General features: G+C 61.6%; 1 protein-coding gene across 1 annotated transcript; it reads left to right on the top strand.

Annotated features, from left to right (window-relative positions):
- Nucleotides 1–8,689: 8,689 nt before the first annotated feature.
- On the top strand, nt 8,690–13,288 carry RIMS3 (regulating synaptic membrane exocytosis 3). Its single transcript, XM_075048710.1, has 5 exons — nt 8,690–8,959; nt 10,420–10,561; nt 10,688–10,800; nt 12,495–12,596; nt 12,720–13,288. The coding sequence occupies exons 1-5, from the start codon at nt 8,740–8,742 to the stop codon at nt 13,286–13,288; spliced, it is 1,146 nt and encodes a 381-aa protein (XP_074904811.1). The 5' UTR covers nt 8,690–8,739.
- Nucleotides 13,289–13,499: the final 211 nt, after the last annotated feature.

The following is a 13,499-nucleotide window of genomic DNA, read 5'->3' as shown; positions in this document are numbered from 1 at the left end:
CTGCCCTCCGTGGCGTTTTGGGCAGGTGCTGTGGCCAGTTCTGTAGGAAAGTCCGTTAAAGAACTAGTGAGGAAGAGTGAAATGATGCCCCAGGATGGGAAGAGGCCCCTGTGCTGCTCCCTGCTTACTAAAACTGGGGTTACAGTGAGTGGGGAGAAGCCCGAGGGCAGCGTGGGCATCGCTTACCCCTCGGAGCAGGGGAGCACCCAAACGGGCATGGGCCTGGCCAGCCACTGCGTCCGCTGAGCTGCTGCGGAGCGATGCCCGCTCCGCACCTCGAAATGGTCCCCAGAGCCAGGGCCACCACCTGGGTGCTCCCACTGAGCTGCAGAATTGTCCCCACGGGAGATGGTGGCCATGCCGGGCTGTGCGATAGCCAGTGCCCGCTCCCGGGGGGTCCGGGAAGCATAGCAAGGGGTCTTTTGAGGCGGAGCAAAACAATTAGCCCTGGGCTGAATTGCATCACTTGGCATCCCTTGGGGCTGCGCTGTTTATTTCATTAGTGTGCTGAGAGCAGGAGCCTGTGGATCCCCTCGGGCCAGCGGCGTGGGGATGGGCTTTGCTGCCAGGTACAGCAGCCCTGGGTTGTCCCTCCGGTGCAGGACAAGGGGCCACCTGCCCAAACCAGCCCTGGCACAGCCAGCTGCATCGCACGGCCCCTTCTCCGAGCAGCGGAGTGGCTGCTCCCGCACCTCTCACCTCCAGGCCCAGTTTAGATGCGTGCCCGTTTCTTTCTACATCAACACCTCTTGAAAGCCAGCCCTTCTGCTGTGCTTACGCATCTCTCCCGAAGAGCGGTGTACCTTCTCCGACATCCCTTTCCGAGGGCAAACTCCTGCCGCCTCCCACATCCCAGCGCTCCTCTCCACTGCATGGCACTCCCGGGCTCTCGCTTCGTCCCCGTTTCAGCCCCGTCCTTGCAGCGCTGGTCGCAATAGCCTTTGTGGGACATGGACAGAGGATGAGATCACAGCATCTCGGTCTGCCCTTTGCTTGGCCCCTTGCACCGCAAGTCAGGGGGCAAACCCAGCTTCCCCCACACCCCCAGGTCCGTCCTCCTGCAGCTTCTGCTGCCCCTTGAGCTCAGCCAAGTCAGGCGTGAGGATCGGGCCCCCCGTGGGCTCACGCCTGCTCTTGCTGCGGCACAGCCCGACGGGAAGCGTCACATTGATGCAAGATGCAGTTTAAGGTTATGAAAATGCCTAATTTTCCTGCTTATTAAAACCCAAGCCGTGTGGTACCATCTCCTTGCATCCATTTCAATGCTCTTAAAATGTTTTGTCACAGCATCTCAAATAGCAGGGAAACAGGCTCATTTAGTAATTATTTTAAAGTGATTTAGCGCAGGATTGACAGCCCTGCTGACACGTCATGCTTGCTGCCTGCTGGGTTCAGGGGCTCCCCGCCTGCCCTGGGATGCTGTGTCAGACCACGGAGGGATCACGGTGGGAGCCTTCGCGGGCTCCTCATCCTTCCCACAGACAAAGACACTCCCGGAGCTGGAGGTCTCTCAGCCTGCAAATTGTGAATTGCACCTATTTTTAGTTGTTGGGTGGTGGAGCGATGCGAGAGCATTTGGCCTTTGCTTCGGGCATGTTCATGCATCGCCCCTCTCCCCAGCCAAGGCACACGTGAGCTCTGGTGAGCAGCACCTCGCTGGGAGCAGCCGCTCCGGTGCCCCATCGGCCCGTCCTCCTGCTCTGCTGGGAATGTGGGTGCCGGCCCAGGAGAGCTGCCCAGGCTTCTCTCACCAGGTTGGGCACAGACCGTGGCGAAGCGATGAGTGTTTGACGCAGGCAGTGCCAGGCTCCCACCGTCTCTTGGCATCGCTCCGGCTCCCAGAAGTCTTCCTACGGCAAGCAAGTTTTCTGCTGATCCCTGAAGAAGCTTTGCTATAATAGTGCAGTCTTAGCATTTAAAAAGCAACTTTTTCTGCAAACAGCCTGCCTTACCCCCTCCCTCCCGCTGAGCTCTGGAGGAAGCTCAGACCTACGGGCTGGATGCAGCTGGGCAGGGTGGATCGGACCCGGTCAGACAGGGTCTGGGCTGCTGGCACCGAGCTGTCACGGGGCCACGTTCACTGTCCTTCTGCTGGACACAGAGCTGGGGGGACCATGGGGTGTGTGGGTGGGTTTGGTCACCCATCCTGGAGCTGCGGGGCCGGCAGCTTGGTCCTGGGGAGCCCAACACAGGGCTGTGGCGTTGGGCACCTCTGCTGCAGACTAGCTTAAGTGACCAGGGGCAGAATATGGTCAGTACTTGGGTTTGAACCCAAGCGGACTTCAGAGCCCTTGGCCCATGTGGGATACAGAGTCCCTGAAAGGCAAAGCGATATTCGCTAATACAGAAAGGGAAGCGAAAGGGGGGGCTGTTGGGTGCTGGCCGCCAGTGGAAGGAAATCAGATGTTCTCTGCAAGAAGAGGAGCGCTGGTAGGAGCAGCAGAAAGCCAGAGCTGATAGCAGTCCTTCCCCTGGAGGAAGCAGCTCCATGAAATATTGATGGGATTCACACACAGCAGACGAGTGGTGTGAGCTGCATTGCAGAGCTCGGAGCCGTGCAGCCGGGAAGGCAGCGGCTGCTGGGTAACGGGAAAAGCTCCTTTCCACAGCCCCTCCGTGCTGGTGGAAACTGGTACCAGCCCCAGCCCTGTCGCGGTGGTGCGAGCCCTCAGTGCCCGAGCACCGGGCGAGGATTTGGGGTCTGAGCACAGGTGATCCCATCCCAGACCCATCTCACAGGCCACTAAAGGCCCTGGGCTGGTTTCTTACGTCCCCGCTGCCTCCCCATGGAAGTGGCCCAGTTTTCGGGGCTGCGTGGCTGCGGCATCACGCTACCCAAGGCGGCTGCTGGCACCGTCCGTGGGCCTGGTTGTGCATGTCCCCAGCGAGGTCCTTCTCCCTCCCAAGCTGCCCACGGTGGCCAAAACCAGCACCAGGGTGCAGCCAACGCAGAGGCACTGAGCTCTGCCCTGCAGGAGCTTGGTCCAGGCAGCATTTCTGCAGGATGAGACCAGACCGTCAGGGATGCCCCGGTGCTTGCCGCAGTGCCATGAGCCCTCGTTCGCTGGGTAGCTAACCCAACCGGCTGGGCTCGGCGGGAGCTGGCCGTCCCCCAGCCGCAGCCCCGCCGGGTGGCTTTTGCTCCTCTGATTCTTTTATGTTGCCTGGGAAACAACAGGATTCAGCACAGATCTGATTTAACCGAGCGGCAGACGTCATGCAGGGACGTGGGGGAAAGGGACGGTGTGGTCAGGGCACCAGCCCTGGGCTCCTGGCGTCTCAAGAGGGGGCTTAGCCCAAGGTCGGGCCACCAGGCAGGTGCAGACATGTACCCCCCACCCATTGAAAGACAGCCATGAGGTGGGTGTGGGAAGATGCTGTGTTCCTGCCTGTCCCTCCTGGAGATACTCAGTTCCCTGTTCCAGTGCTCCTGGATGGATCCAGTCTGCCAGGAGCATCACTTCTGCTGGAGCTGTGGCACCAGGCTGGCTGGAGACGTGGAGATGGATATGTGCTTTGTGAATGGGGATGGCAAGTAAATTACCACGGCCGAGGTGCAGACACAGCCGGGACTGAGGAAGATGCACGCTCCAGCATGGGACAGTCGGTTCTTCTGTGTCATCGCTGCACTGGAGACCCACAGACAGGGCTGCAGCTCCACTTATCTCTTGCTCTGGGTCCCAGCGGTGCTCCCCATCCGTCCCCTGCACAGGAAAGGCACGGCAGCGCAGAGGAGAGTGCTCAGAGCAGAAAGGCTGTTCAGACCCGACCTGCTTCCAGGCTTGAGGAATACCATCCCACTGCTTGTCCCAGAAGAGATGCGATGCATTGCTTGGGTCACTGGAAGAGCTGGTCTCCATGAAGCCATCTCTCGGCCCTTGGGGACATCCCCAGGCCACAGCGTTGGTCGCTGTTACCACCATCCCATCGGCAGGTCTGTGCAGGGGACCGAGCTCTTCACCCACACTACGACCACCAGCACTTCCCATCCTGGTGGAAAGCCTCCGGCTGCTGCCGACAGACCAGGCTGCACGGTCGCCTTCTCGGCAAAGCACACCGACACAAGCAGGTCCTGGTGCTGCTCTGCCATCCCTCCCGGAGAGCAGCTCCGATGTTTTGTCCTCCTGCTCCCAGCCAAGCGCAGGCAGCTGCCTTTTGGAGAATCATCTGGACTGGAGCAACCCGGCAGGAGCATGACCTGGGATTTGCCCCATGGACCTCCTCCTCTTCATCCTCCCAGGCGCAGGCTTGCTAAACCTCGCTTGCACAACAGTCAGGCCTTTTTCCAGGAGCACGGGCAAGGGGCTGGCATGGGCTGGAGCACCTTTGGGCAGGAGCTGCTCCCGCAGGATCCCCGAGCACAGCCCCGGCTTGGCCCCATCCCAACTTCTCCCTTCTAAGCTCCACTTTTCCTACAAATGGAGTGCATTTGGACCCATCCTTTAATTTCAAGGTTTCTGTTTCCTGTGGAGGTTGTACAGGAGGATTAATGCCGTGCCTGCAGCAAGTTTCAGCCAGAATATAACTTTTGTAACCTGCCTGAGCAATGAGATGCTTAACTCCAGTAGCTGGAGTTACTTGCAAGTTCTCAGCTCGTCTGCACTGAATTATACCTCTTGCTGGGCAATTAAATTTATATGAGCAACTGCCTATCAAACCTGAAGTAATTAATTAGAATTAAGTACTTTTAGGGGAAATAAGCCCCTGCCTTACTTCCTAATGCAAGGAGGAGCATGTCCTTGTGAGCTGTGCTGGTGTGGCTCGCCCCAGCGCGTTGTGCCATGCTCAGGACTGGCAGGGCCTCGTAGCGGCAGCTCTAGCAAGCTTTTCTATCCCCAAAAGTGCTGATTTTAGGGCCTACCTGCTCCAGACGTCAGCAGTATTTCAGTGCTCTTTCTCTCCAGGCTGGAGGCAGCCCCAGCGTGGGGGGGGCCGGGGGGCTGCAGGGGGATCCCAGAGGTAAGAGGACCTGCTGCCCCACTGCCGGAGCTTTCCAACTCCCTCTCTCCCTGGGGACACCCTCTTTGAGGGAGCAGACGGCCCCCAAAATCCCTCTGCCTCCTTCCCTGGCAAGGCAGCATCCCAGCTAGCCCCACCATGCTCATTTATCACTTCCCTCCTCCTCCTCGTCCTCCTCCTCCTCCTCCCCGCCACCTACCATCAGATGCCCTTCCCCACCTGTGTGGAGGCACCTGCTGGGCTCTTCCCTCCTTCCCCACGGCTTTTGCCAAAGCACCCAATTTTCCCCATCAATATTTTGCCCCTCATTTCTATTTCAGTGGGATATTTGGGGCCAGGGCACCCTCACAGCCCCAGGACTGTTCCTCGCCATGTGCAGCCCCTGACACCGTCCGGTCACTGGGATGCACCAGCAGTGGGGCTGTACAGCCCCAGCCACTCCCTGGGGTCCCCTGCAACCCCCCACCCTCCGTGCTACCTTGCTCCCCACTTTTCCCAGCTCTGTCATCCCCCAGCAAGTCCATGACACCCAGCTGGGGGGACCCAGCAGGGTCATAGGGCACCCAAAACCTGGCACAGGGGTGCCCCCCCCGCCCCACCCCACCGAGGCGCATCCCACCCCGCTGGACCGCTCTGCCCCTGCTTGGGGCTGGGAGGAGAACTGGGTCAGCGATGTAACCATGGAGATGCTGAAGGAGATGCTGAAGCAGCTCCAGCACAGCCCCGCTCTCCAGAACCCTTTAAAGATTAACCAGACCCGTCACCCTCCGTCTCCAGCCGGGGATGGGGCTGGGGGGCTGAGCCTCCTCGCCGGGGAGAGCTGCCCAGTCCTCCTCCACCTGTGCAGGGCGGTAAGATGCCTCCGTCTCCTTTTTTTCCTTTGGGGTACCAGTGCGGGGAGGGCAGGGCTCGGCCCAGGCAGCCTCGCAAAAATGCAACCGGGAACCCGTTTTCCAGCCGCTGGTGCTTGTCTGCGCGTTGTGCATCGGCGTCGGGCGCTGGCTGCGTGTCCGCCAAGCAGCGGAGCAGCCGGGGGGGATGCTACAGCCATGACACCTCTCCCGGTTGCTCAGTCGGTGCCCGGTGGCTCCGGGCATCTATCCCAGCCCACGGGGGGAACCGGGACTGGCTGGCCGGAGAACTTCTCGGTGCTCGCGGTGGTGGTCGTCGTTTCCCGCAAGGAGGGTGCGTGGCGGCGGTAAGCGCTGGTGGGGGCTGCGGGTCGGGGTTGTGTTTCCATGGCAGGGAAGGAAGGGGCTTGCATGCGATCATGCTGGAGCGTCGCGGTCGTTTGCCCTGCGAATCCCGGTGTTTTGCAATATAGAGAATAAATAAAATACGTGGGGGGGGGGGGGTGTGTGAAGGAAAACCTGGTGCCATTCCCTGAATCCCCCACCCGCTGCTGGGGAACGGGAGCTGGGGGCAGAGGCAGCATCAGGGCTGCCTGTGCCAGGCGAGGATGCTGTCGCGGTGCTGAGGCCGGCTCGGTGGTGGGAGCCGCGGGCTCCAGTGCTCGGGCACGGTCTCCGGCTCAGCTTGTCTCAGCAGCGAGCGCTGGGCACCTCCCCGATCTCCCTGTCCGGCACCCGCTCTCCGCAGAGGCCAGAAGCAGATTGTGAAAAGAGATAAGGGGTAAAATGAAGGGCAGAGTAAAGAAAATCCTTCCTTTGGGCTGAGGAGCGTGTGCTCCGCTTCCTTTGCGGTGGATTATCCTTGTGTGTGTTGCATTGGAAACGATACCATTAGCGCTGCGCTCTCCTGATCTAATTTGCTTCCACCAGAGCCCGGTGCTCTCCTGGCAGCTGAAGCGCCGAGCGGGGAAAACAGCAGCAGGAGCCTTTTGTGTTTTCCTGACCATACAAATAACAGGGCTCGGTTGTGCCACAGCTTTTCTCGCCCGTAACGCCACGTGGAGAGGCCTGAGCTGGGCACCGTGCCCGGCTGAGCCCTCGTGGAAAGGGATGCGCACTTGTTTAGGCACAGCCTAACATCAGGTTTGCAGGTGGGGAAACTGAGGCACGAGGAAGGGAAGCAGCGTGCGACAGAGGGTGCGCTGGGGAAGTGGTCGGGATCCATTCCTCGCGGCAGGCGCTTCCTAAGAGAAACCCCAGCCCTCGCGAGCGGCCGCAACAGGTTTGGAGCCTGGAGGGCTCCTGGAGAGCGGCGGGTGGCATCGGAAGATGTTCATCCCAAAGGTCCCAAAGGTAGTGGCTCAGCCCCGACCCCTCCTCGAGCAGATGCTGAGCGTAGGGCAAAGCTGCTGGCCGCTCTCGCCCATCTCGGCTTCCCGTCGGCACACGGCCGCTCCGGGCTGGCTCCAGGCTGCGGAGCTGGTGCCGACGGCTTCATCCGAGGGGCTTGAGCCCTCGTGCAAGCGTCTGTTCAGCAGCGAGGGCAGAAAATCCCACACGCGTACGTGAGGGGAAAGCATGTGCTACGGTCCCGGCACATCCCAAATTTTGCCAAATGCAAGCAGCCGTGCCGGGGTCCCGCTCAGCAACGAGAACCGCTGGGTGTGAGGAGCGGAGGGTGAAAGCGGTGGGTCACTGCGCTCGCCTGAGGGAGCCTGGGCAGAGCAGGGGAGGAAAACACCAGCCAGAAGGGAAACGTGGAACGGCAGCTGCTCTCTGAGAGCTCATTAATGATATTAATGACTAATTGCCCACTTGCCCTTGTTTGCATCCCTTCTGTAATTGATAAATCCGCGAGTTCAGCGGCGCTGGAGCTGAGCCCGTGGCTCCCGTCAGGGCTCAGCCCGACGACTGTGCCCCTGCGAAGCTCCTTCCCCTGATGGCAAGAGGCAGCAGAAGCCCCCCGCCTTGCCCCGCTCCCCCGTTCCCAGCCATAACTTATTCTCTGCGCTTGCGGCCGTCTCTCTCTCTTGAAAGAGAAATATTTTTCCAGGCGCTGCCTCCATCCATTATCATAAAGTGGCTTCACTTGGCCTGGAGTTAATAATTCACCTTTCCTTGGAAGATGGATGCTCCCATCCCACTGGAGTTTAAATATTCATGGGGAAGGGAAGGCAGGAACCGCGCGGGAGGTTTGGCAGCCTCGGTCGCAGCCTCTGCCGCCAGCAAACAGCCCGGCACCCTCGGCGGATTTGGGGGGTCCCTCCAGGCACCGTCTGCTGCCAGGGCTTCACCGTGGACCCCAGCAGCAGCCCGGTGGGGTTTGCTGGACAGGGGCTGGATCCGGCCCCCGTGGCAGGCAGCCATCTCGGGGTGGAGCAGAAGCACGCCCGGAGCAGCACGTAGGGATGCTGCAGCCGCGGTTCGGAGAAGATGACGCGTGGGAGGAACTTTGCCGGTTGCAATTTTGGACACCCGCGGCGGGGGTGGACGGGGCTGTCCCCGAGCATCGGGGTCCCCTCCTGCTCCCAAGCCAGGCGGGTTGGTGACGCACCGAGCCCTCTGCCCACCGGTGGGTCGCTCTGGGATGGCAGGGGCTGCCTGGGTCCCACGGGGTGCTGGGGCAGGGCTGGTGGGTCCACCCCATGACCCGGCTGCATGGGGACAGGGGGTCCTGCACCCCTTCCCTCGCCGCACGCTGCCCCGACGGGTGGGAAAAAATGGTCCCGATGGGTTGTGCCACCTGAATTTCGGGGTGCTTTGGGGGACCGTCCATCCCCACGGGGCTGCTCCGGGTGTGACAGCAGTGACGTGGCCAGTGCCACCACCCAGCGTTACTGGCATTGACACATCCCCTGGCTTCTCCCCCCCGCCAACAGCTGATCCCACCCAGCAGAACCGGGTCCGGCGAGCGCGCGAGCGGCTGACCATGTTCAACGGGGATGCCAGCTCCTCGGCGGCCAGGAATGTCGTCCGCAGCTCCAGCATCAGCGGCGAGATGTACAACATCGAGAAGAGCGCGCGGGGCAGCGCCGACTCCGTCACCGTCACCGCCAGCAAGAAGAGGCGCTCCAGCTTGGGTGCCAAGATGGTGGCCATCGTGGGGTTGTCCCAGTGGAGCAAGAGCACGCTGCAGCTCAACCAGACCGGTGAGCTGCCGTGGACCCCCCCCCAACAGCACTGCAAGCCCCCCCCCCCAGCTCGGCCCTTTGCTTTTAGGAGAGGTGCATGCTCCTGGCTGCCCAAAGCAATGCTCTAGCTGCCTGTGTCTGATGAAGACACCTAAAAAAGCCCATTATAAATGCCCCCCTCCAGCACACCGGTACTTCTCCAGGTGCCAAAAATCATTTGCAAACCTGAGATGGGGATGTTGCCGGAGCTTGGCCTGCGTGGGGGGGTCTGGGCTCAGTGTCCCCCCACCAGTAATGGCCAGTCCCGGCTGCGGGCAGGGAGGGAGGGAGGGAACTCGAAGAAAGGACTTGTCAAACAGTCTGGCTCTGGGAAATATTTAAATGCTTAAAATAGCTTTTTAAAGGGCGGGGGAAGCAAAAAGCTCATTTTTAGTGCAGGCTTTTTCTCTAGTTATTGCTTTTTTATTCCGGATCTTGTTGGCATTTTGTGATTCGGGAGATGTTCTATAAAGAGAGGAGTTAATTTGGAGTCCTCCAGCCCTGCACATCCGAGGTGTTTCTGAAGGGGTATAATTATCCCCAAAAGCCAAGCAAAAAGTGCTGGAGCCAGGCAGAACCGCACCTGGGGACGGCAGAACCGGGACCCTCCTGGCTGCCAGTGCCCGGGGGAGCAGCTCCCGCTCCAGGGGGGCTGCCAGGATCAGGCAAAGGCTTCCACAGGGGCAGCCCCGAATTAGCAGGACAAACCTGACTCGCCCAGGAGCGGCCGTGGCGCAGTGCCGGCACACACGTGCTAACGCGGCAGGAGCAGGGCTGCCGGCGATGCCAGGGCTGCCGGCGATGCCAGGGATGGATGCTTGTGCCACACTCCTCCTCCTGCCATCTGCCACCGCCTGGGACACGTGGCGGTGGGGACGGTGTAACTGCGTGGAGAAACAGAGAACATCAGCCAGCGTCGGGGCTGTGCCCGCTTGTGGCACTGGGGGTGCCCGTCCCCCGTGGCACAGGGACATCGGCACACGCCGATGGGGCGCTGGGGATTTTGGAGGCCGGGAGGTGGGTTGGGATGGTGTCAGCACGTGTGAGCTGAGCGTGGCAGGTCTCGGCACGTGGGGGAGATAGCCGAGGTGCAGGTGGGGCTCTCATGCAAAGACACGATGGCGTTGGTGCTGAGCAAGGGCTGCGGGGAGACGGGGCTGGGACATGGCGGGGGGGGGCACAGGCGGTCCACGGCTCTCCAGCACGGTGTGCATGGCACCGGGACACGTGCCCATGCGGGGTCCTGCAGGATTTCATCCCCAGGGAAAGGTTGCATAAATCACAATGAATAACATACCGAAGGAAGGCACAGAGCAGTGTGTGGGGAGGCTCTGGCCGTGCGCGGCACCCGGTTCTTCCATCTGGTTTGACGCCCATCCCGCAGGAGGGTCCGGGGGCAGCGAGCGCTTCCCGGGCTCATCCCCTGTCTCGGCTTCCAGAGGGTGGTCCCAAAAAGCTGCGCAGCAACATCCGAAGGAGCACGGAGACCGGCATCGCGGTGGAGATGAGGACCAGGGTCACCCGGCAAGGCAGCCGGGAGTCCACCGACGGCAGCACCAACAGCAACAGCTCCGACGGCACGTAAGGCACCGCGGGGGGACGGGAGCCGGGGCTGGGCACCCCTCCCTGTGCTCTCGGGGGGGAAAAAGCCTTGCTTGAGACCTGGCAGCCTGACGGTCCGCAAAAGCCCTTTGCTGTCCTCGGCAGGTTCATCTTCCCCACCACCCGGCTGGGCGCCGAGAGCCAGTTCAGCGATTTCCTCGACGGGCTGGGGCCAGGCCAGCTGGTGGGGCGGCAGACGCTGGCCACCCCGCCGATGGGTGAGTGCCGGCCGAGGCGGGGGTCCCTGCCCGGGGATGGGGGTACCGTCTCCAGCCCCGCAAAGCAAGGGCTGTGTCTCACCCGGTGCGGGGCTGGGCAGGGCAAAAGGATGCTCCGGCAAGAGGGAAGGGGCTGCAGTGGTGGTGGTGGGGGGAAAGCATCCGCGTGCTCTGGTTCTGGGGGTCAGGCTCGATTCCGGTAACATCCCTTGCTGCTGAGCATGTGCCGGGTCGGTGCATGGCTTGCAAATGCTCTGGCCTTCCCCTGCTGCTCCTGCCGTCGGCTCTGCGAGGGGAGGGAATGTCCCGTGGAGGGCTTGGGGCAGGATACGTGCCGGGGAAAGCAGCAGCTCTGCTTTTTCCTGAGGCGTCTTCTGCCCCTCTGCTACACATCGGCTCCTCCTCCGAGCATCCCGCTGCAGAGGGGACCCAACAAAACAGCGTTTTGTTCCATTTTTCCTTTTTAAATCCAAAATGGCTACAGAAAGTCACACCCTAAGTCTGAATTTCCAGCCAGCAGCAGCGTGTCCCCGGCTGCTCCCAGGGCACACCAAGGCGTCTGCCCCGTGTCCTGCTGAGGGGCCGGAGCTGCTGGGAATGGGGAGAGCTGCCCCGGGGGGGCCACAGGAACCAGGGTCCCCCGTCCTGACCCCCAGTCCCCCCCAGCACAGGCCATCACTGGTCCTGCTGGCCCATAAACCCCCGTGGGAGGGAAGGGAAGGGAAAGGGGGCGGTTGGACCCCGCTGGGTTTGCCCACCTTCCCGGGGAAGGGACAACATCGGCTTCCATTGGGATGAGGTCCCGCAGCGCCCGCGGCATGCCGAATCCCTACGGCTCCCGCCGTTCCCCCGGCTCGTTCCTCTGCTGCCGGCCGGTTCCTCGCGCAGCCCCCGGCGCTGGCCCCGAGTTGCTGTTGAAATGCCAAGTGTGTTTTGAGAACATCCAGGTTCATCTCGCTCCTAATTAAACCCCGCTGGGACGTCAGCTCGCCCCTTCCCCAACCCCACTCCCTTCCCGGGGCCACAAGGCAGCGAGCGACGGGGACCCACCGGCCAAGGGACGTACGTACGTACGAGCAGGACAGCGTAAGTGGGAGAACAACTTCGCACCAAGCTCGAGAGGTGCCCGGCCGCGTTTTTTCCCGCAGATGCTGCTCCGCAGGGAGCGGGGAAGGACCCTGGTGAAGTGCCCTGGGGAGCTGGGGGCTGGCGGCTGCTGGGGTGCTCAGCCACCGACCCCTCCTGCCCCAGCCTCTCCTGCCCTTGCCGAGGTCTCGTGGTTAATTCCAGCCCCTTTTCCCATCACAAGGGAAAAAAAAAATCGCCCTGCAAGGCTGCCGTGGGATGGAGCTGGCCGGGAGGGTGGGGAGGAGGGGGCTCTCGCCCGGGTCTCTCTTCGCTACTCAAATCCAAGCATCTTCACATCAGCTCGGCTTTGTCCTTCCTCCAAATTCACAATAAATCACACACCCGGTGGCAGGATGCTCGGTGTGCTTGAGCGCTGGGTGCTGAGGATGGGGGAGCAGGCAGCGGTGGCGGGGGGTGAAGGGGCTGCCAGCCCCGGAGACGACTTCTCCCACCTGCTTTTTGGCAGCACCAAAAGGGAGAGCTGGCGAGGACGCAGGGCTGCGGCCATCCCCGGTGGGAGATGGCCATCGGGGAGGGTGCTGAGCACGTCTCGTCCCTCCGCCTAGGCGATGTCCACGTCGGCATGGCTGACCGGAACGGGCAGTTGGAGGTGGAGGTGATCCAGGCGAGGGGACTTATTCCGAAGATGGGCTCCAAGTCCATCCCTGGTAGGTGGCTGGGGAGGGAGCGGGTCGGGGACGGAGTGGGGGGGTGATGGAGAAGGGCGCTGTGCCGGGACCATCACAGGACCCTGCTCCGAACCACTGTTTCTCACCCGTTTTCCAACGCAGCCACCTACGTGAAAGTTTACCTGTTGGAGAACGGCGTCTGCCTCGCTAAGAAGAAGACCAAGGTGGTGAAGAAAACCTGTGACCCGTCGTACCAGCAGCCTCTGCTCTTCGAGGAGAGCCCCCAGGGCAAAGTCCTGCAGGTGATGTACTCCCCCCCCCGATACTTGGGGGGGATTAGGGGAGCAAGGACAGGGCATAGAAACCCAGCGTCCTCACTGCTGTCCTTCAGACCGCAGCCTCCCTGCCCCAATCGCGGCAGGTCCTTTCTGGCCAGGCACGCCGAGTTTGCCGAATTTTCCCCAAAACTCCCAGCTGGCGAGCGGGGCAGCTCCCCTGACACCTCCTCTGCCCCGCAGGTGATCGTCTGGGGAGATTACGGGCGCATGGACCACAAGTGCTTCATGGGGATGGCTCAGATCATCTTGGAGGAGCTCGATCTCTCCAGCGCGGTCGCGGGCTGGTACAAACTCTTCCCCACCTCCTCGCTGGCCGACTCCAGCATCGGACCTCTGACGCGCCGTCTCTCCCAGTCCTCCCTGGAGAGTTCCACCAGCCCCTCTTGCCCGTAGGCGGCAGGTTGGTGGGAGAGGCTGGGAGGGGAAAGGAGACGTCCTGACCTACCAAAACTGTTAGTGGATAGCTGTAAATATCCTGTCCTATTTTTTTTCCCTTTTTTTTTTTTTTTTTTTAAAAATCTCCTTCCTGAAACAAACCTGCTCTCGACACGCTCCTCCCCGAGCACGCATCCCGGTGCGCAGAGGGGGACGTTGGAGAGGGAGC

Source organism: Buteo buteo, chromosome 16 (assembly GCF_964188355.1).
Source record: "Buteo buteo chromosome 16, bButBut1.hap1.1, whole genome shotgun sequence".
NCBI classification, from domain to species: Eukaryota; Metazoa; Chordata; class Aves; order Accipitriformes; family Accipitridae; genus Buteo; species Buteo buteo.
The sequence above is the reverse complement of the archived record's forward strand: the minus strand, read 5'-3'. Positions and strand labels throughout refer to the sequence as shown.